This window comes from Juglans regia, chromosome 10 (genome assembly GCF_001411555.2).
Source record: "Juglans regia cultivar Chandler chromosome 10, Walnut 2.0, whole genome shotgun sequence".
NCBI classification, from domain to species: domain Eukaryota; kingdom Viridiplantae; phylum Streptophyta; class Magnoliopsida; order Fagales; family Juglandaceae; genus Juglans; species Juglans regia.
In genome coordinates, this window is record NC_049910.1 from 35,136,535 (window position 1) to 35,155,893 (window position 19,359).

Consider the following 19,359-nt stretch of genomic DNA (forward strand, 5'->3'; position numbering starts at 1 on the left):
TGTCACCCTTGCAAGTCCAATCATTGAATGATCGATTCAACCTTTTTTTATTATTATTTGGGCAAGTGAACCAATTTTCAGCCAGGGGAAGCCAAAAATCCCATCCCAAAGGCCTTTTAACCTCACCTACCTTCATTTTCTTTAAATTTTATCCTCTAGCCATTTCTCAGTGGCGTTTGGGGTAGAGTTGCTGTAACGTTCAGCCGATGAAACCCGTATAGAAAAGCCATTTGAGTAAATTAACTAAATCTTGGTGATTACAGAGATGCAGCTGAAATATCATCCATGAATCGATATAGGCAACATTTATTCTGCAGGCAACCTTCCAAGCCTCAATTTGAAAATAGAATGCAGCGAGGAAGGCGCTCTGCTCAATTCTGCTAATTATTGTTTGCAACCGTATGAGAAAGTTCGGGATCCCAACTAGGCATGGCCCCGAGCGAGCTAGCATCTGCAGAAATGTGCTTTTGCGCTTGTGGCACGCTAGCTGTGTGTTGCATCGAAGACATTTCAGCTACTCTGTTTCCACCAATAGTTTTTTGTGGGTTTCCAACAAGAGGAATTGGAGGGTTGCTGGGGAAACTGCTGTCCAGTCTCTGGTGATGTGGAGTAGCATTGGCAACAGATGGAACTGGCTGGTGAAAGTATTGGTTTGGGTTCGGCAAAATTGGTAAAGCAGCATTATCGTTCATCGGGTTGCATGCAAATGGCATTCCTGCACTAGGCATATTGGCCATGGCTAGATTCATCTGGGGGAGATTTGTCAGTCGTTTAACTGTTTCTTCAGCCATCTTCACCTGGGAATAAAAAATCAAATGATTGTTAAGCATATATCATTTTCGTGAATGCAAAAATTATAGAAACGTGGGAAATTGTGGACCATTTGCTACTATATCGTGCTTTTGCTGGTGAGTTATAGCAAGCTGTCTTGAGCCTCTTTAAATTGAACTGAGTAATTCAACAATGGGTAACAGAACTCTTCGTGTTGGAAAGCTCAGCTTGACAATCAACAAAGTGAAACTTTATTAAAAACTATTCCAATCTCCTAATGTAGTGTATATGGAGGGACAAGAATGATCGAAGCTTCTAGAATTGTGAGAGAAATACAGAGGATGCACCCAAATAACAAGACGAAGAAAAAGAGCAAACATCCTTGAGATAAAAAATATTTTTGCATTTTCTAACTAGCTCTATCTGTTGTATACACTTTGTGCACTTAAATTGCACCTCTCTGCTTATAAATAAAATTATCTTATTTATCAAAATAAAAAGAAAAGCAAAGATTCATAACTAATAGATGACATGGCATTGTATTCAGCTTCTTTTGTGCTGAAATTGGATATAGTTTCTTGTTTTTCGCCTAAGGTAATTTACTTTTGACCTCCTATTCCATGAAATTTAATCACCATTACATAGCTTATGAGAGTCCATTTCATCATTTCCTGGGGATTTAGGATGGTCTCAGTGCACATCTAGGATCAATCTCAAAACCAAACAATGATGTTGCTCCAACTTGGTCGGGTCGTCTAATATATGTTTTCCTTAACACTACAGAGAAATAACACGAAAGCAATTTTGATAAATCTCATGGTGAGACGAGAATGCTATCTGCTCTATATTTATTTGAAATTCTTTTTTTTTTATATATATAAGTTAGATTTATTTGAAATTCAAAACAATTATCATCTTTCAATAACCAAATATAAATTGACTATAAAATGTACGTGTAGCAAAATAATTGCACAGATTGAACGATCGGCTTACATTTGCTCTCAAAGCCTCAATATCAGCTTTTAAAATTCTGTTGTCAACACCAGATTGCTCGTACTTCTGATTCATGTCAGAAAGACGCTCTAACAATGTAGAGTTTTCAGCCCTAAGCTGACTGACCTGTATGAAACAACATATTCTTAAAGAACTAAAAAATTAAAAAAGAAGAGAAAAGAAAGAGATGAGGAGCGTGTTATAATGTTAAGAACAATCATGATGCATTACCTGTGTCTCAAGTTCGTTCATATGCGCTTGTTTTCTACTTCTAGAGCGTCTTGCTGATTCTCGATTAGAAAGCATTCTGGTCCAACAGTCAAAATGTCAATTAAAAATGGCCAAATATTCTTTTAATAAATGATAGAATTCAATTAGAAAGCAACAAACAGGATAAAACTGAAGTACACGGGTAGTATAGAAAAAGGGGTCACCCTCAATGAGAAAGAGAGTTCTTTTTTTGATGAGTAGTAACTCTTTATTGATAAGCGAGGACTCCACACGATGTGATTAAATCAGATAAAGGTGATCAGAAAGAAAAAGATAAGAAGAATACAAAGACCACCAGAAAGAAAAAGGAAACATAATCAGATAAAGACAACCACCCAAAACAGAATAATACATCTGATGGCAGTTCAAATTGATGATAATCATGTAGCCAAGTGCAATGGGAGCATAATCATGAAAAGGAAAAAAGTATGCACACGAGAAGGAATAGTGTTACTTCATCTATAGTTTGTGTAAATTATTCATCTCCTAAGAAAATGTATAACTGATAAGTGTTTTTCTAAAGTAAATAATTTTTTCCAAAATTCTCATGGCTTGACAAAAAATCAACTGACTTGTGCATACCTTCAAAAGACCTTCCGAATGAACCAAGAGGGCATAGCTAGCGATGAACAGAACTTATTCCAACAACTCTATTCTCAAATAAATACTTTTGCTAAAGAAAGTCAGTTTCACACTTTCCTTCATTCAATCAGAGCATTTTGTCTAAAGTTACTCTGGTTTCCCTGACAGGTGCTTGGGATTGGATTTTTTTATGGAAATTATTGATTTTTGTTTGGAAAAAGCATATAAATGAGCCAACCCCAATCAATTGGGATAAAGTAGAATGGGAAGTGTAAATACAAGTTTCTTGAGCAGTGATCTTTTATACTAAAATTATCTACCACAAAAAAGGGAGATGTGCCTAGACCTTCAAAGAACCATGCGAACCAGAAAGGAATATAATCAACAAAAATAAACAATTAGTAATTACCTCCTAGCACGTTTCACATCAGTATTATTCCCAGGGGTTTCCATATCTCCCTCGAGTTCATCATCATCCGAATCCTCTCTCGATGATCCACTGGTTGTTTGTCTGATCTGTACTCCAGATTTTCTCTGCAAAGGTGATTCCGGAATGCCAAGTGGTCCACCATCAGCCTCGCTTTGTGCCGTAGGGAAATTATGTTCCGCAGCTACAGTAACTAAAGATCAAATATGACACAATTTCCGGTTGTAACTTGTAAATTTGCCGATTTATACAAATTTAACGTGATAAAATCACACAAGATCCTATAAAACCAACCCAATAAAAAAAGGCCTTGATATACAAATTTTCTCAACCCTAGCACTGTCAAGATTTTTGAAGTAATAATTTTTTACATTAATATGAAAGTTAATAATTTAGCCTACTGAACATTCCAGTCAGTTTATACATCAAAACCAAATGATATTTTTCCTATAAAAATAGTTTCTAAAAAGTTTTCCGTAAGTCGTTAAGCAAAAACCTTTATCATCGTGCGCTTGAGATCCAGGTTGAGACGGCTTTAACCCCTGCAATTGACTCTCCACAACATTACCGCATTCCTCAGGCTTTGAAGCCGACCCCTACAACACCAATTTCCGAAACCCAAACACAAGTTAATTAAAGAAACCATAATTTATCGTTTTGTATATATACAGAGATGAGAGGGAAAGAGAGAAACCCGTTGAGCAGCGACGGCACATGCCATATGGAGCTTACTTTGAAGAAGCGCGCGGTACTCATCGGGATCAACCGGAGCCGTCAGATACGGACGATCCAACGGCTGCGGATGATTAGGATTGTCGATGACCTGGTCGTCGGCTTCGTCTCTTCTAGACGTGGAAGATGAAGATCCCACGGGAGACACGGTGGTTGCTGGGGAAGCGACGATCTTGGGAAGGGGCAGAGATGCCGCTGCCGCCGCCGCAGCCGCCGAGACCGTAGCCAAGGCAGCCGGTGATGATGAGGAGGAGAGCTCCTCCATAAATCGCTCCAGGGCCCACTCCGACTCGCTCCGATTCATCGCTGTGGACGAACCCGCTGCCGAAGGCCAGAACGGATCGGGCAGTTCATCGACGGGGAACACAGTATCCATCGCTCTCACCAAGTTTTCTCGCATTTTCGTTGTCCGTTTGTACCGTGAATTGATTCGCTTGCTTTTTGTCTCGTGCTGCATTTTCCTATTTCGTTCCCAAGTTCCTTTCTATATACAATTAACGGTCAAGATAATGCCATCTCATCTATCCGATGTATTTTAAGATCTTTATTTATAGCATTTTTTATTTCATCTTTGTACATAAAACTATCAAAATTAATAATTTTGTTATTCAAATTATCAGTTTTTTTCTATAACCCTTCTTGATGGATTTGTTTTGATTTTATTTCTTTTACAAATTGATTTTATATTTTATTAATTTTTTTAGGGCATATTAAATTTTATTAAATTTAAGCAAAGACCAACATTCACTACAAAATTTAGTAATGTTTAGGATTCTTGTAAGTTTTATAAATTATAGATTATAAAAATCATTACATATAGTTATAGAGTGCATAAATATCGTGCAATCATTTTAAAAAAGAATAAAATTTATTATTAAAAAGTTTATTTTTTTTATATAGATCTTATATTTATTTATTTTTTTAAATAATTATACAGTACTTATACACTCACGACCGTAATACTATTATTTTTCTATTCGTATATTTCATATAAAAAATAAGATATATTATTAAAAGATAATTTTTTATTTTATTTTTTTAAAAAAATACACACTCAAAAATTTCAAATATCATTTCACACGCGTTAAGACTCGTCATAACGAAAAAGTATTTGATGGAAAAATAATTTTGGCCAGGATAAGGTTTCAGTTTAACGAACCAAAAAACGGCTGCAAATGGCTCCTTTTACAAATATCCGGTGATAAAAGGAAATCTCTGCAAGCAACAAAACGGACGTCGTGGATCTCATCTCATCCGTTTGCCTACTTACCCAACAGATTTTTTCGATATATTTACAATTATCATACAAAGAAAGAAAGCGATTACGCTTCGACAGCATTGGTTGCAATTTGCATTGCAATATTTCTACGCTCGTACTTTCCAGTCTTCTTACATCTGTCTCACCACATCGTCGATCCATTTAGCCGATCGAGGCTTCGAGCTGAGGGAGTCGCAGGTACACATTTTTCTCGTAGTATTATTTAGTTCGTCCATCACAAGACTTCCTAGCTGTGATATGTCGTGGGATATTTGTAAAGATCAATATTTTATGTTTTTTTTTTTTTTTTTTGGACCGAAACTGACGGTTTTTCGCTACTAATGATCTGTTTGGTTGCTGAGACAGGAGAAAAAAGAGTGTTGGGACTTGACAGAACCTCATTTGTTGGATTATATTTTATTAATTTTTTGGCAGGTGGGGAAAAGGTTATTTATTGATGTTTTTGGTCTTTTAGGGCTCTGATCTAATGAGTTGATCCATGATTAAGAAAGAATTTTTCCCAGGTTTTTAATCTAATATTTGCTGCTCACAATTTTAGAGCATTTTCTTAAAACAGGTCGCCAACTTTTTGTTTATACTTTGGTCGTGAGTGACAGACAAGTAAGCTGGCAAAGATTTGCAATGCTGATAAGCAATAATATTGGATCTTATGATTCTCAAATAAAAAGACCTTCATAATATCACTTGCTACATTTGGGGAAGGAATTTGATCAGATGCTTGAGCAGCGTATTGTGTACGATCAACATCTCTCTATTGTCATCGCTTGTGCTTTCGTCTTTTGTATGATGTTTCTCTGGGCAGGGGAGGGAACCATGCTGTTTAGTGCAGTTTTTTTTCCGTTGTGCATGTCTCCTAGTAGGTAGAGTATGACCATATGTTCTCAAACACGCATAGCTATTTACTTGAGTTTGATATGGGTTTACTTCATTATCTGAAATTTGCAGACATTTTTTCTCGCTTGTGGTTGCATCCTTCATCTTTAATGGCCAGCAGAGCTCAAATCCATACTAGCAACTCAGCACTCATTGCCATGATTGCAGATGAGGTAAGGATGTTACAATTACTGAATGCTTTGGTAGCATATGGTAATATTAGGGGATGGTTTCTTTCACTTTTTATTCTGTTCATCTGTGCTGCATACGGGTGATAAAGATTTAGAATCTTCATCATACTCTCCACCTCCATGGCCATTCTGCTATAGCAGTCATTTTCATTTGCAAGGATGTGGACAACTATACTTCTGTTCTACCCCATGGTACTCGATTTATCATCTTTTTCTCAACTCAACTTTTTCTTCCATTGTGAATGAGTTTCAGTCGGGTGAAGTTTGACTGGAGTTTGTGGTAAGCCTGAGGAACTACCCTAACTTGGCTGTTAGTATATATCTTACAGGAATCCTGAGAGGCTGACATAATATTGTTTAGATGAACTACCCTAATGCTCCACTTTTTGGTATTATTTCGCTTTTTCCAGAAAATCAGTTATATTTCATGTTTTATAGGAAGTTCACTCTTCACAATACAGTGTGCTGATCATGATTTTCCCTACAGTTACATATTCATTCAGAATTGTTGTGTAAATTGAGTATCCAGTCAAGGAATATGCAGCAAGCATATTGTACCTTCTCCTTTGGCGTTTGCTAATGAACCTTTGCAAATCGTAAATATGAGATCAATTGTGCACTCTAGTAGATTGACCAAGACAATGCAAGATGTGTCTTGTATGTTTCTTAGCATCTTTTGGCTCTTAATACTTGATTTGGCATTGAGGGGATTCTTTTTAATGTTGTACCTGGCAGTAAATTTGATCGAGTATGGTGTTCAGTTTCTTTGAGCCTACCTGATCAATGACTTATTTCATCCAGGACACTGTAGTTGGATTTCTCCTGGCTGGAGTGGGTAATGTTGACTTACGAAGAAAGGCAAATTACCTTATCGTGGACTCAAGTATGCTCTTGATTTGAATGCTTAGTTCCATTATGATGGTGTAATGATACAAGCTTAGGGTGTGCAAGTCCCGTGTAGGCCTTTGAAAAAAGTGAGATCTATATGAAAAAACCCACTTTTTCATGGTGGATCCTACTTTTTTTCAAAGGGCCTGTGTGGGGCTTGCACACTCTAGGCTTGTACAATTCATTTTCCTTACATCCATTCAAAGATTGTACACTTGTTTATTATTGCAATACCTTTCTGGTGGCTCTTTTTTTATTTACTCTTTGAATAATTTGTGATGTATATGGTTAAAAAATTTTAGGACAAATATATGTTTCTTGTAAGTGCTTGACCAAAGACTGGAACCTGAATTTAATGTACCAATTTGCAAAGAAAAGAAACAGAAATATCAGGAGAATGAAAGTTATGGTATAACTTGTTGATTTTATCACCGCTGACTTTCGTCAACTCAAGGAATGAAAGAAAGTAACTCGAGGATTGTGACGGGACTCATTGCTTAGAGTTTATTTGTATTTTCCCCATGGTTCATTCTTTGCCATGAAAGGAAGGTAAATAATGGAATATTTGAAGCTTTGCAACCATAAGGCTTAGCAACAAATGTTTTCTGATAAAAATCAGTCCGTCCCTGTTTCCCTAATTATTGAACAAGCATATTATTATGAGTAATAATAGAGTGTGCAAGCGCCACACACTCCATTTGAAAAAAATAATTTTTAATTTGGGTCCCATATTTATCTACTTTTTTCAATGGGAGTGCGCTGCGCTTGCACTCTATGATTGTATCCATCATTTTTCTATATTATATATTAAAATGTTAAATTGAATTTTTTTACACTTTATCTTTTCCTTATGGATTTTTTTACATTTTTCTCTTAGAAACAACCATTAAACAAATTGAAGATGCATTTAAAGAGTTCACCACCAGGGAGGACATTGCTGTAATGCTGATTAGCCAATATGTAAGCTGGTTCTTGTACTCTGTCTTGCATTTTATTTTATAATTCTCCGTGATCTTGTACAACTTATTATTCTAAAGGTGTTTGAATATTTACTTGGAACTGCCCATTCCTGATGCTGTGAAGCAAAAATCCCAACATTACATGGTTAAACAGATCACCTAAAGGAAAATGTAGATTATGCCAAAAACAATAAAGGGAAAAAAGGAGAAATAGCTTTCGTTTGGAGAAACTCCTGGGAAGGCTGTGCTTATCCAATTATGCTTCATGGAGGCCACTCTAGGCCGAGTAATGTTAGATACAGCCATAGGGTGTGCAAGTCTCGTGCAGCCCTTTTGAAAATAAGTGGGGCCCACCATAAAAAAGTGGGCTTTTCCATGTTGGTCTTAGATGTGCTTCACATTTTTTCAAAGGACTGCGCAGGGCTTGCAAACACTAAAACTATACAAATCATTTTCCTAGATACATCTAACTCTCTGCTAGAAGTACCTGCTTATAACTAGAATATTGAATGTTTATACTGTTGGTTACTCGTCTCCCTTTTTAAATGGTGTATTTTCTTCTTTAATAGTTATTACTATCTTCATCTAGTTTAGTAGTCACTGAAAATGTGCTTGGGCGGCTGGGCCAACTTTGCTGCAGTAATGGTAATGACTTAGAGATGAGTGTATGATGTCCATTTCACCATGTTGTTTCAGTTATAATTTGGTATGCTTGGTTACATTAGGCTCTCAATCTTTTTGATCCTCAGGTTGCAAATATGATAAGGTTTTTGGTTGATAGCTACAACAGACCAGTTCCCGCTATTTTAGAGATTCCTTCTAAGGACCATCCTTATGACCCTACACATGATTAAGTTCTTTCACGAGTAAAGTACCTCTTTTCGACAGAATCAGTAGCATCTGGGAGGCGCTAGTTACAGATGTTTCAGTTTTCTTGATGCATTCCTGCCAGACTACGTTTGATCTGTTTCTCCATTGCATATTAAGAAGATTATGCAGTAAGAGGTTGACCATCCTTCTTCCTATCTATGTAATCTATTGTAATAATTTGGATGCATGTTCTAATGATTATTCTAGTAAATGAGTTTTACAAGTAAGACAATTTTACAAAGATACCCTTATTTTACAACGTGTTGTGAAATGTGATGTGTGGGTATTATTACTCAAAACAAATGACAAATTCTAGATATTTGACAAAGCTAGAACTATTATGAGCTTGATGAGCTTTGCTACTCATCATCACCACACCACTTTTTTTTTTTTTTTTAAATTTGGTTTTATTCATCTTAAACTAATTGAATTCTTCTACTCATCATCTATATATCTATATATCACATATTTGGTAAGAGAAAAAAAAAAAAAGTGATAGTATGTAGAGATGATGAATAGAATTTTTCTTATGAGCTTATATGATTATATCATACAGTTTTTAGCGTTCTGGTTCTTAGCACTATCGCTGTCTTCTTGCAATTACAAAAGTTTTGAGCATTGCGTCCCTTCCAAATTAAGCACAAATGAGCCAATTTCACCCTAGAAAGATGGAAAATTGAGGCCCACAAAGCTCTATCCACCTCGCATTACAATAGAAGATGATCAATGATTCCTCCCTCCTGTACGAACAGCACAAATCAATCACTAGGATTCGCCTTTTCAAACTTCTATCTACAACCCTCCTCCCAATTAAAGAGTGATGCAATCAAATCTAACAGCCAACATCCTTCTCAATCCTCCATAAAAAATGAAGGATATAAAGTCACCCGGATTGAGATTTCTTACAATTGTATGATCTCAAACACTTTTTCAATTCGTAGAGAGATAGACATAATATGTAAATTCCACCACATTAAATGATATGATTCTCATTGCCCACAACAACATTTAATACAGTGTAGTTCACATATTGTAGAAAATGTTAATCCATAAGAATAAAACGAACTATCCATATGCATAACCCTTTTTTCCCAAAACCGCATCTCCGTAATAAATACAACAAGAAGCCTCAACTAATATGGTCATACTCTTCAAGATCCAATTTTTAGAGTACATTTGAAACCCCTTATCAGAGTCTTACCATCAAGGCATTCATTGGAATAAGGTGTTGAACTGAATTGAGTCATAGAATCCTTTTTAGACAGATAGGTTTCACCCCATATCGGAGAATCCTTTCCCACTTGTGAGGAGGCTTAATATGATACTCTCAAATTTAACACTTGATTTAACCTGTAGTGTAAGTTTCATGCACTTTCTTTTTTTCAACCAATCAGTTCAGCTGTCGTACCTTTACAAGAGAATGACCCACGGTTGACCTCTCGAAATTATGTCAAAGACAGACATACTTAATCAATGGTTTTGTTTAGCCATCTGCCAATGGTATGCTATAGCTTGAATACTGATGATGGATGGGGGGAAAAACTGTTACCCTTGCATCGAGCATACACCTAAAACCGCATGTTATCCTAATACGTTGTATCAAATAATTCTCATAGGATAAGAATATCGTGAGAGATCAGAAGCTCAGGTTGGCGAGTGGACAGAGATTAGCGATGTTCCTGGAGTTTGCATTGCGGGCGTGTAACCAAATACAGCGACCATGTTATTCACTCTATTTTCATCCACCAAAATTGGAGGTCTTGGTTCTGGTTCTTGTATTTGATACCATTTTCGTGAGAATGACGTGAATCTAGATGGGAAGTTGGAGCACATGAACTTTAATTGTGGGAACATCAAGAAACCATTTCAAACAGTGAGGCAATTTCCCAGGAAGCTCCGCAACTGTTTCAGTAGATGTCACACAGAAGTTGTCTCGACGTGCTTTCTGCCCATGCAGGACACTTGCATAGTTCGAGGTCTACAACACAACCCTCAAAACTAAGGAATGGATTTCTGATTGTTCTTCAAGAAGAACATTCTGATACGGGGCACAAGTAATGTAGTTTTGCATCCATGAAGAAGAAAGATGGAGAGAGAGGTGGAAGGGATTTGATAGCAAGGAAATCTATTCATTAAATGAGATGATGGAAGCTCGGAAAATTTAAAAAAAAAAAAAAAAAAGGAACGAAAATGGAAATTTTTTTAGTTATAATCATCTCAAAATGCTCAACAATGTATTCTTATTTATGATGCATATCAAAATTAACATAAAGACTAGTCAAGTTCAGTTTATCCCATAAAAATTGCTCTCATTCAAGTGCGGCTTTTAGGGATTTTGTGAAACTTTCTAATTCCTTCAAACCTTCCTCCGGGGATTTTGCTTCAGCCAACAGCTTCACCATGGCACTCCCAACGATCACACCATCAGCTCCCCATCCTGCAACCTGTAACAGAAGTTATGATAGAGTGCTATGTGCATGCATGGCAGGAAGCATGACATTCTATATACAAGCATTTAAGGTAGAGGTTGGAAAAGAAACCTGTTTCACATGCTCAGGTGTGGATATGCCAAAGCCAACTGCTACAGGTTTGGTTGATGCCTGTCATATCATCAACCCAAGGCTATTGGTTAAAGGGCCATTTATCATGCTAACTGTAGATAGTTTCTATGGCCATTCGTGGAAAAAGCAGTTTAGACATGCTTCATATTATATTAGGGAAGCGTACAAGCTAACTAAAGCATTTTTAACAGATTAGTTTTCTGAACAAGTAAAAGCATGCCAACAGATGACAACAATCATACTCAGACGATATCTATATTCTGAAGCACAATGATTATATGCTATGCAAGTATTTAGACTCAACTGCAATGTATTGGCTGTTGAAACTAGATTTAAGCAGACAAACCTTTTTAATATCTTGGAGAAGGGTTTTAACCCGATCACTCACAGATGTGCGGGCACCAGTAACCCCAACTGAGCTTACCTATGATTCAAAATAATCAGCAGTTAACTCATATGTTGTGTAAATTTTCACCTCAAAATGAAATAAGGAAGCAAAAAAAGTTATTTTTCATTTTATTTTCCTTCTATTGTCCCAAACAGAAAACTGCAAGAAGTGTTCTCTTCAAATATAAGAAAGGTAAAGAGTACTTTCATGAAAAATAAGGTGAAATTAAGTTCTTGGTTTGGAAATATACATTAACATTTATAAAATTTCACAATAACAATGCAAAGTCAAACTACATCAACTCTTAGATTTTCTAAGGATGCATGTACCCACTATCTTCAGACATAAAGAAAATTATACTATCACTGTTAAGAGCTACTCGATAGTAATTAAAACAGACCTATGAGAATTCTAAAAAAGCCTGCTTGATATTTCAATGGAGAAACTGTTTGTGCCTCAGTTGTGAACGGGGGGTTGGGAGTGTGTAACTTGAGAATTTTTAATAAAGCATTATTAGGAAAATGGCTTTGGAGATATCATTTGGAGGGGGGTTCATTGTGGAAGGATATTATTGATGCTAGATATGGTGTCGATCGGGGTGGTTGGTGCTCTAAAGAAGTGAGAGGGGGGTATGATGTGGGTTTATGGAAGTATATAAGGAAGGGATGGCCATGTTTTGCAAATCAAATTCGCTTTGTAGTTGGCGAGGGCATTCGTATCAGATTTTAGAGGGACGTGTGGTGTGGAGACCACACTTTGGAAAGAGCTTTTCTGGCCTTATACCGTATTGCGGTGAATAGGGGAGGCTTCATTGGCGGACGTGAATTTATTTTCTCATGGTGTGTACCAGTGGAATATTCTTTTTAATAGGAATTTGCATGATTGGGAATTACCTATTGTTTCAGAATTTTACAGAGTACTATATTCCACGGAGTTTCCTATGGCACAGGGAGATAGTTTGAAGTGGAGGTTTAATAACTATAAGATATGTACAGTTAAGGCGTATTATGGCATCTTGACAACACAACTTGATTTTACGCCGTTCCCCTGGAAGATTATTTGGAGGTCTCGTGTGCCTTCTAAAGTAGTTTTTTTTTGTTTGGAGTGCCGCTCTAGGGAAGATATTGACCACGGACAACTTGAGAAAGAGAGGATGTGTACTGTTGAATTGGTACTACATGTGCAAGAAGAATGGAGAATCTGTGGACCATCTCTTATTACACTGTAAGATAACAAGGGTGTTGTGGGATGAGATCTTTCTAAGGGTTGATGTTGCTTGGGTTATACCTATGAGGGTGGTGGATTTGTTGGGTTGTTGGTCAAAGATGCAAAGCTGCCATCAAGTGACAGCAGTGTGGAAGATGATTATGTTGTGTATTGGTGCACTTGGACAGAAAGGAATGCGCGTTGCTTCGAAGATAAGGAACGTACATTGCCCGAGCTGAAGAATTTTTTTTCTCCACACTCTAATGTGGTGGTTTTCCACTATTGTTTTACATGGGGATAGTGTTCAGGATTTATTGTCTTTAATTTATCGTTCTTAGAATGTAATTAGGAGTTCTTAGGTATACTTCCTGTGTACAAAGGCTATGCCTATTTCAATCATATATATAATATCTATCTTTTATCGATTAAAAAAAAAAAAAAATCAATGGATACCAAAATCAAGAAAAGGGGTGTCTAATATGATAAGATAGGATCACTGTAAAATCAGAGACAGATTCAAGAAATTGAAAGCAATATCCCGCCAAGAATATAGGTGTCCACTTTTATTTTTTAAAACGAGAATTTATTGTGAACAAATTCTACATCTCTCTGCCCATAAACAGACACTGCAGAGAGAGAATTCTCAAACATCATTTTGAATCTACTTTCCCACAGCACAAGTAGCGAGTATGTCAAGAACTTCATTGAGAAAAATAATTCTAGAAGAACAATAGATATTGAGACAAACATGAAATTCTGGAATATATAAACATGTTATAAACTATCACAAACATTTATAATAACATTTTCTATAGTGATAACAGAAATTGGCCAGTAAAAAACCAAAACATGTAAAATGTAGAGGTTTTTTGGCTGGCACATACAATACAAGTTGCGGATTAATAAATGAAAAAAAAAAACAGAAGAACATGGTGAAGAGTCAACCATAGAAAAAGGATCTTACAAGGTACACAAATCCCTCTGCAGCTTCAACAATGGCTTTCATTCGAGCTGTTGGAGTAGTGGGTGTAGTGAGCAGTACCTTAACCACACCATTAGACACATCAGACCAACAAGATCTATTAAACTACTATCAACTACATAAGCATTCTTATGAAGGCATTGCATGACTCATCTGAAGCAAAATTTGTAAGCATAAAGTAAATGAGGTCAAGTGGTCAACTCAAAAACACTATTGCTTCTTGCAAGATCAGGGTAGAGGATAAGGTCATAGCTTCAAAACCTACCAAGTGCACACGCATTTTAATAAAAACAAAAGAGGGAAAAATAATACTTTAACTCCAACTACTGCTCCTTTTGAAATATGGCCTCCAAACACACAAAGTTGTCGTTTAATCCCCTATTTGAAATATAATCTCCAATTTTCTCCTCCTTTAAGGTCCAACCTTGGAGATCGTGCCATGTCACATATTTTTGTCCACCTAACAACTAAATCTTAAAAAACAAGGCAAATTTTTATTTAGTAGTTTCGAGGTCATATTGCAAGTGAGAATTTGAGATGGTAAGGTATAATTTTTTCTAAAAAGAAAAGAAATTATAAAATGAGGTCAGCAAAAGCTAATGACTTTGGCATCCTAAAGCAAAGAGTTTATTCAACCTACCTTGCCTCAAGAAATCCACTCAGTGAACAAAACCAAGAATAAATAAAGAGGAGAGCATCAAGCATCTCAAACTTGATTGTCATAATTTTCCAAGATCACAATATTTAAGATCAACTATCTACAAACAAGAAATTTTCATAAAAAACAATCTGCACCATGAATTAAGTTTACCATCTTAAGTTTAGGTTATTCTCATGTATACTCCGTGTGTCCTTGGGCTTTGCCTACTTCTATGAATAAAACTTCTTGATTACCTATCCAAAAAGTTTACCATCTCAAGTGATTGATTTTAGTAATTTAATCCATCATTACACTTCACATAAGAAAAAATAAAGTTAGAATGCACAAAAACTATATGAATACTACCATCACCATGAATACTGCCACTTTAATGCTGCACTCCACAGATTCATATTTCATACAGTAAACAACAAGTGGGTTTATGATGCCATAAGATACACAGAAATCCTAGGAAAACTTGAAATAGGAAAGACAACTAGAATCCAAAAACGAGGGGAAGAACATAAGGGACTGAGAGGTAGGCAGACCAATTCAATTCCATTCTCTGCCGCTTCCTTCCTCAGAAGTTCAGTCTCCTCTAGAGGAACATCTGGAACCACAAGCCCTGGAACAAATGCACAATGCCAGATTTTTTTTTTTTTTTAAATTTATTAAAACCACGTAATTAGGCATAGCCTAAGTACACAGGAAGTATATTGCACAATGCCAGAATAATAATATTATACAACAAACCAGAATTTAACCAGAATTTGCAAAGGAAACAAGACTTGGGCAAGAGGGAAAAAAGGGCCCGTGATATATATATTTTTACAATAAAGGAATATCATTTATTCACAAGCATTGGTTAACAACCCAAGTTTTGGACAAACCGTTGCATCCTCTTCTGCAAATATTAGAGTGTTAGAATGCTTTCAGTAATTCTTACAAAGTACGTACAAAGCCCCTAAGTATCAACAGAGGATACCATTAAGATTAAAAAACTGGCGCCAACGTATAGATATACTATGATTGTTCCAACACAGATGGCTGTTCTTACACAAAATGAAGGAATGCTTGCAATTTGAAGTACTTAATTCATTATTAACCACGAGTTCATGTAATCTGAATGAAAAAACAAAGAAATCCACCAATTGAGTAGCTGGAAGTGGACTGCAACATAAAAATGCAAAGCATATAGTTCTGTACCATGTGGAGAATAACTCATTAGTCCAATAACTAAATTTCACTGTTGAGACGAGTTCCAGCCGTGGATATACATAGTTATTTTCCTTAAAGAGTAATAAATTACACTTAGTATTTCTATGATGTCTACTAGCAATCAAAGGGTAAACTGAAGTATCCCACAACCGCCCCTTAGGGTTCATATTTCAAATCATTCATAGCTTATCAGCTAAAATCCAAAGATCAACAGGTGGGGAAGATTGTGACCGAACCCATTCAAACATATCAGAAAAGGTGTTCATAAGTTGCTAGCATTATTTTAATCCTAGGCTATCAAGCCAGCTTCCTCAAAAGTTATAGCAAAAACGAAGTTTGGTTAAGCAAAGCCCAAATCATCAGGATGGACTCTATTGAGTTCGTCTAGATCTTCAGAAATGTGCAGCGTGCACCTAGTATTTGGGCAAATGAAATGGCTCTATGGAAAAACTAAAAGTTTCAGCTATCAGTAAGTTACCATGTACTCCAACCTCTTTTACAGTGTACATGAACTTTTTGACACCACGCTTGAGAATTGGATTGTAATATGAAAATAATGCAAGTGGACAAGATAATTGCGGAACCACCTGTCAAATCAATGATGATAAACATGATGAGAACACTTTAACTCATAATATGATATAAACAGGCAAAGCAGCAATAACTAAGAATGTTTTTCACTTGCCCTTCAAATGATTGTCCACTACTCACATCACATGCAGGAGTATGTTATAAAGAAAATAAAAAACGAGCTTGATTGTACAGGAGATGTCAGTAAAAACATGTAATTTAGATTTGAGATGTGGTATATTTCGTAGCAACATATGCATTCAGATGGGTGAAGGTACGTAGCCAATGTACTTGCTAAAACTCAGCATCTAAAAGGACTAGTTGTAAAACAACAATAATAGTAATACTAACAACAATTATTCAAGTTCTTGATATTTTATTGTAGTATAAAATATATTTACTAGACTAAATTATATATTTTTTGTTTTTGATAAGTGAGACTAAATTATATGTAATGAGACATCAGCAATGCATCAATCTCATTGTGCAGGAAAAAAAATTCAAATTCATTTCTCTATATTGAGGGTTTATTAAAAAAGAGTTGGCACATCCTCAGTCAAATTACCATGCTTAACAAACACTTGTCAAAACCTTAGATCATTTGCCTAATATAATACACCCCCACAAATAAAGAATACAAGAGAGAAATAGAGCCCGTCATTTTATTAAGATAAGATGATGAGAGAGAAGATGGTATGATGTTGCATAATGGTCGTACCTCCTTCAGCATTGAAATAATTGCATTGAAATTGGTCCCTCTTGCCAAGGAACGTGTAGACGCAGCCTAAAGAAATGATTTAGTAAGAGAAGTGGAAGTGCAAACTTAACAAAAGAAGAAGATACAACTATAGGACCTGGATAACTGGACCATCTGCCAAAGGATCAGAGTACGGTGCACCCAGCTCAATTATGTCTGATCCACAGGAGTCAAGCACCTTCAATGCTTCTGCTGTGGTAGAAAGGTCGGGATCACCAGCTGTGATGTATGGAATAAATGCCACCTTCACATCAGCATGTTCATTAGAGAAACATTAATTGATCGAGTCCTGTATTGAACACCTGATAATAGCTTATCCCAAAATGTATTGAAGTGGAAATATTAGTATTCAGGAATCAATGAAATGATTGCCTCTGATGTCATGACTTGGGTATATGCCAAAACTTCAGTACACACTTAGTAATTGTGAGAGGTTGTAGGATGATTTCGAAAGGTCAAATAGTTCACTGCCAGGAAATAGGAGTTATAAGCTTTAGAAAATGGCATGGAGCTTGAATGAGAATATTTTTGCCTAGTTCAAATTAGGAGTGTAAGCCCTGACAATTGCATCTTCTTTACGAAGTTGGCCAGAAATAGACCAAATTATGCCAACACTAAAATGAACTATGGTTGCAAACCTGCAACTTTTCATTTTTAATTTATTGGTAGTTACACACACCAGTGGGTCTAAAAACAATGACAAAGTCTCCACCCCATTTTTATGGGGGAGGTCTTATTTGAGCAATAACTGATTGGCCAGTAGCAAGATGGCAACTTGTGACCTAAACAGCAAATTCTCCACCAGAAACTGCCAGAGGCCTTTTACAAGACCTCAGCTAGTGGAAAGAAGTAATAAATTTACTTATTGATAAAGATTGTCGAGTCGATAACTGTAACAGACATTTGCAATGTGCTCTATGCCTAATCTTGGACAACTAAAAGCCCATACAACTGAAGATTCTACTATAAAAACACATCAAAGTCATAAGGGAATCACGAAACATTTTTTAAAGTCCTTTAAGTTAAGCGAGTTAAATCACCTATAACTTCAATTTTCCAGCTTGCAGAAAGCTAGAATGTAAAGCAACGGGCTCTTCTATAACATCGCCTCCTACCACATTCGAAATACACCATCAACTAAATCCACCAAGGTCTGAGCCTTTGAAAAATTTAAACCACTTAGAACCGTTCAAGCGCAACCTTTATCTCCGAGACTGGCCTCACTCAACAATGAAACATTAACTCCTGGACGGAATCATTACCTCCGAGAACCGTTCAAGTACATAAAGTAGTTAACTCCAACGCCCCCCTTTCCCCCCGTGGTATCTCGGAATCATTAACTCCTGCTCCATTACCATACCCAACCAAGATCAACAATGACTTCTGATAAGATGACAAGCAAACTTTAATAATATGATGCACAGAAACAAGACCATGTGCCGATAGTCCAATGTCAAAGCACCCAAATCACCAACCCGGGGAAAAACAGATATAAACTAAAACAAAATATCAGCAACCCAATTGAAATATATAACAACCCGCGAAAAACAAATGAGAATGAAATTCAAGTACAATACAAAAATCAGAAATTGAAACGCTTGCTTACTTTGCCCTGTTTTTTCAATCTTGTGAAAGTCTCCGAGAGCCCGACGGTTTGGGTAGTGCTGACAGCAGCCATTGGAATGAATCTCGTAATCGGGACTGCTAATCTATGGCAGGGAAAGCGGATAAAAGACCGGGTATCAGGTTTCTTGTTCAATTGAAAGAAGCTGGTTGCCGGTGACTTCAAAGCAACATCCATTGGAGAAAAATGTTTTCGCTTCGTCTGCGGGATGGGGATGAAAGCGGCGTATACTGGTAAATTAGTAGTGGATCCGCCTCTTCCCGTTGTATTAATTGTGTTACCTTGTTCGGAAGACGACAACATGCATGATAATGATTTTTTCCTTTATTTAGTATTTGTGGATTTCCAAAGTTTCTACAATGACTCATGCATCTTTATATTTATCTTTATATTTATATAATATTTTTTAAATTAATTTGTAATGAATTATACATTTTTAAAATTTTATATATCTATGAATAATATTTCATTATTCACTCTTTAAATATTATTTTACTATTTTTTCTCTCACCTAACCTTTCTCTCACTCCTACCCTTATTTGAAGCATATAAAAATAATAATTTAAAAATAAAAAAAT

General features: G+C 36.2%; 3 protein-coding genes across 18 annotated transcripts; 1 reads left to right on the forward strand and 2 right to left on the reverse strand.

Annotated features, from left to right (window-relative positions):
- Positions 1-216: 216 nt before the first annotated feature.
- On the reverse strand, positions 217-4,256 carry LOC109008786 (light-inducible protein CPRF2-like). 2 transcript variants are annotated; one of them, XM_035694946.1, is made up of 6 exons: positions 3,738-4,256; positions 3,540-3,639; positions 3,026-3,236; positions 1,996-2,071; positions 1,765-1,890; positions 217-797 (listed from the first exon to the last, which is right to left on the reverse strand). In XM_035694946.1, exons 1-6 carry the CDS (start codon positions 4,230-4,232, stop codon positions 381-383), a joined length of 1,425 nt encoding a protein of 474 aa, XP_035550839.1. In that variant the 5' UTR covers positions 4,233-4,256; the 3' UTR covers positions 217-380. The 2 variants fall into 2 exon arrangements, with proteins under 2 accessions (XP_035550839.1, XP_035550840.1); XM_035694947.1 differs by having other exon boundaries at positions 240-797; positions 3,026-3,227.
- Positions 4,257-4,906: 650 nt separating this feature from the next.
- LOC109008785 (V-type proton ATPase subunit F-like) lies at positions 4,907-9,163 on the forward strand. Of its 15 annotated transcripts, none has more exons than XM_035694534.1 (7): positions 4,956-5,231; positions 5,400-5,468; positions 5,593-5,788; positions 6,000-6,100; positions 6,920-7,001; positions 7,884-7,966; positions 8,715-9,163. In XM_035694534.1, the coding sequence occupies exons 4-7, from the start codon at positions 6,038-6,040 to the stop codon at positions 8,817-8,819; spliced, it is 333 nt and encodes a 110-aa protein (XP_035550427.1). In that variant the 5' UTR covers positions 4,956-5,231; positions 5,400-5,468; positions 5,593-5,788; positions 6,000-6,037; the 3' UTR covers positions 8,820-9,163. The 15 variants fall into 15 exon arrangements, 13 of the variants coding, with proteins under 13 accessions (XP_018844561.1, XP_035550427.1, XP_018844554.1 ...); XM_018989009.2 differs by having other exon boundaries at positions 5,008-5,231; positions 5,611-5,788; XM_018989006.2 differs by having other exon boundaries at positions 5,185-5,231; positions 5,611-5,910.
- A 1,854-nt stretch (positions 9,164-11,017) lies between these two features.
- Positions 11,018-19,149, reverse strand: LOC109008784 (tryptophan synthase alpha chain-like). The gene is made up of 9 exons (XM_018989005.2): positions 18,764-19,149; positions 17,255-17,401; positions 17,119-17,184; positions 16,309-16,417; positions 15,161-15,237; positions 13,955-14,032; positions 11,743-11,820; positions 11,376-11,435; positions 11,018-11,279 (listed from the first exon to the last, which is right to left on the reverse strand). The coding sequence occupies exons 1-9, from the start codon at positions 19,082-19,084 to the stop codon at positions 11,145-11,147; spliced, it is 1,071 nt and encodes a 356-aa protein (XP_018844550.2). The 5' UTR covers positions 19,085-19,149; the 3' UTR covers positions 11,018-11,144.
- Positions 19,150-19,359: the final 210 nt, after the last annotated feature.

What these genes read in the sequence shown, in the direction of transcription:
- LOC109008786 (XM_035694946.1), bottom strand. Translation starts at nt 4,232, where the DNA reads ATGCAGCACGAGACAAAAAGCAAGCGAATCAATTCACGGTACAAACGG. An exon ending in GATGTGAAACGTGCTAGGAG is followed by an intron (nt 2,072 to 3,025) that starts GTAATTACTAAT and finishes CTGTTGGACCAG; the next exon opens with AATGCTTTCTAATCGAGAAT. An exon ending in TTGAGGCTTTGAGAGCAAAT is followed by an intron (nt 798 to 1,764) that starts GTAAGCCGATCG and finishes TTTTATTCCCAG; the next exon opens with GTGAAGATGGCTGAAGAAAC.
- LOC109008785 (XM_018989006.2), top strand. Translation starts at nt 5,769, where the DNA reads ATGCTTGAGCAGCGTATTGTGTACGATCAACATCTCTCTATTGTCATC. An exon ending in TCCGTTGTGCATGTCTCCTA is followed by an intron (nt 5,911 to 5,999) that starts GTAGGTAGAGTA and finishes TGAAATTTGCAG; the next exon opens with ACATTTTTTCTCGCTTGTGG. An exon ending in TTACCTTATCGTGGACTCAA is followed by an intron (nt 7,002 to 7,883) that starts GTATGCTCTTGA and finishes TTTTTCTCTTAG; the next exon opens with AAACAACCATTAAACAAATT.
- LOC109008784 (XM_018989005.2), bottom strand. Translation starts at nt 19,084, where the DNA reads ATGTTGTCGTCTTCCGAACAAGGTAACACAATTAATACAACGGGAAGA. An exon ending in CAGATGGTCCAGTTATCCAG is followed by an intron (nt 17,185 to 17,254) that starts GTCCTATAGTTG and finishes TCATTTCTTTAG; the next exon opens with GCTGCGTCTACACGTTCCTT. An exon ending in CAGAGGGATTTGTGTACCTT is followed by an intron (nt 11,821 to 13,954) that starts GTAAGATCCTTT and finishes TTTGAATCATAG; the next exon opens with GTAAGCTCAGTTGGGGTTAC.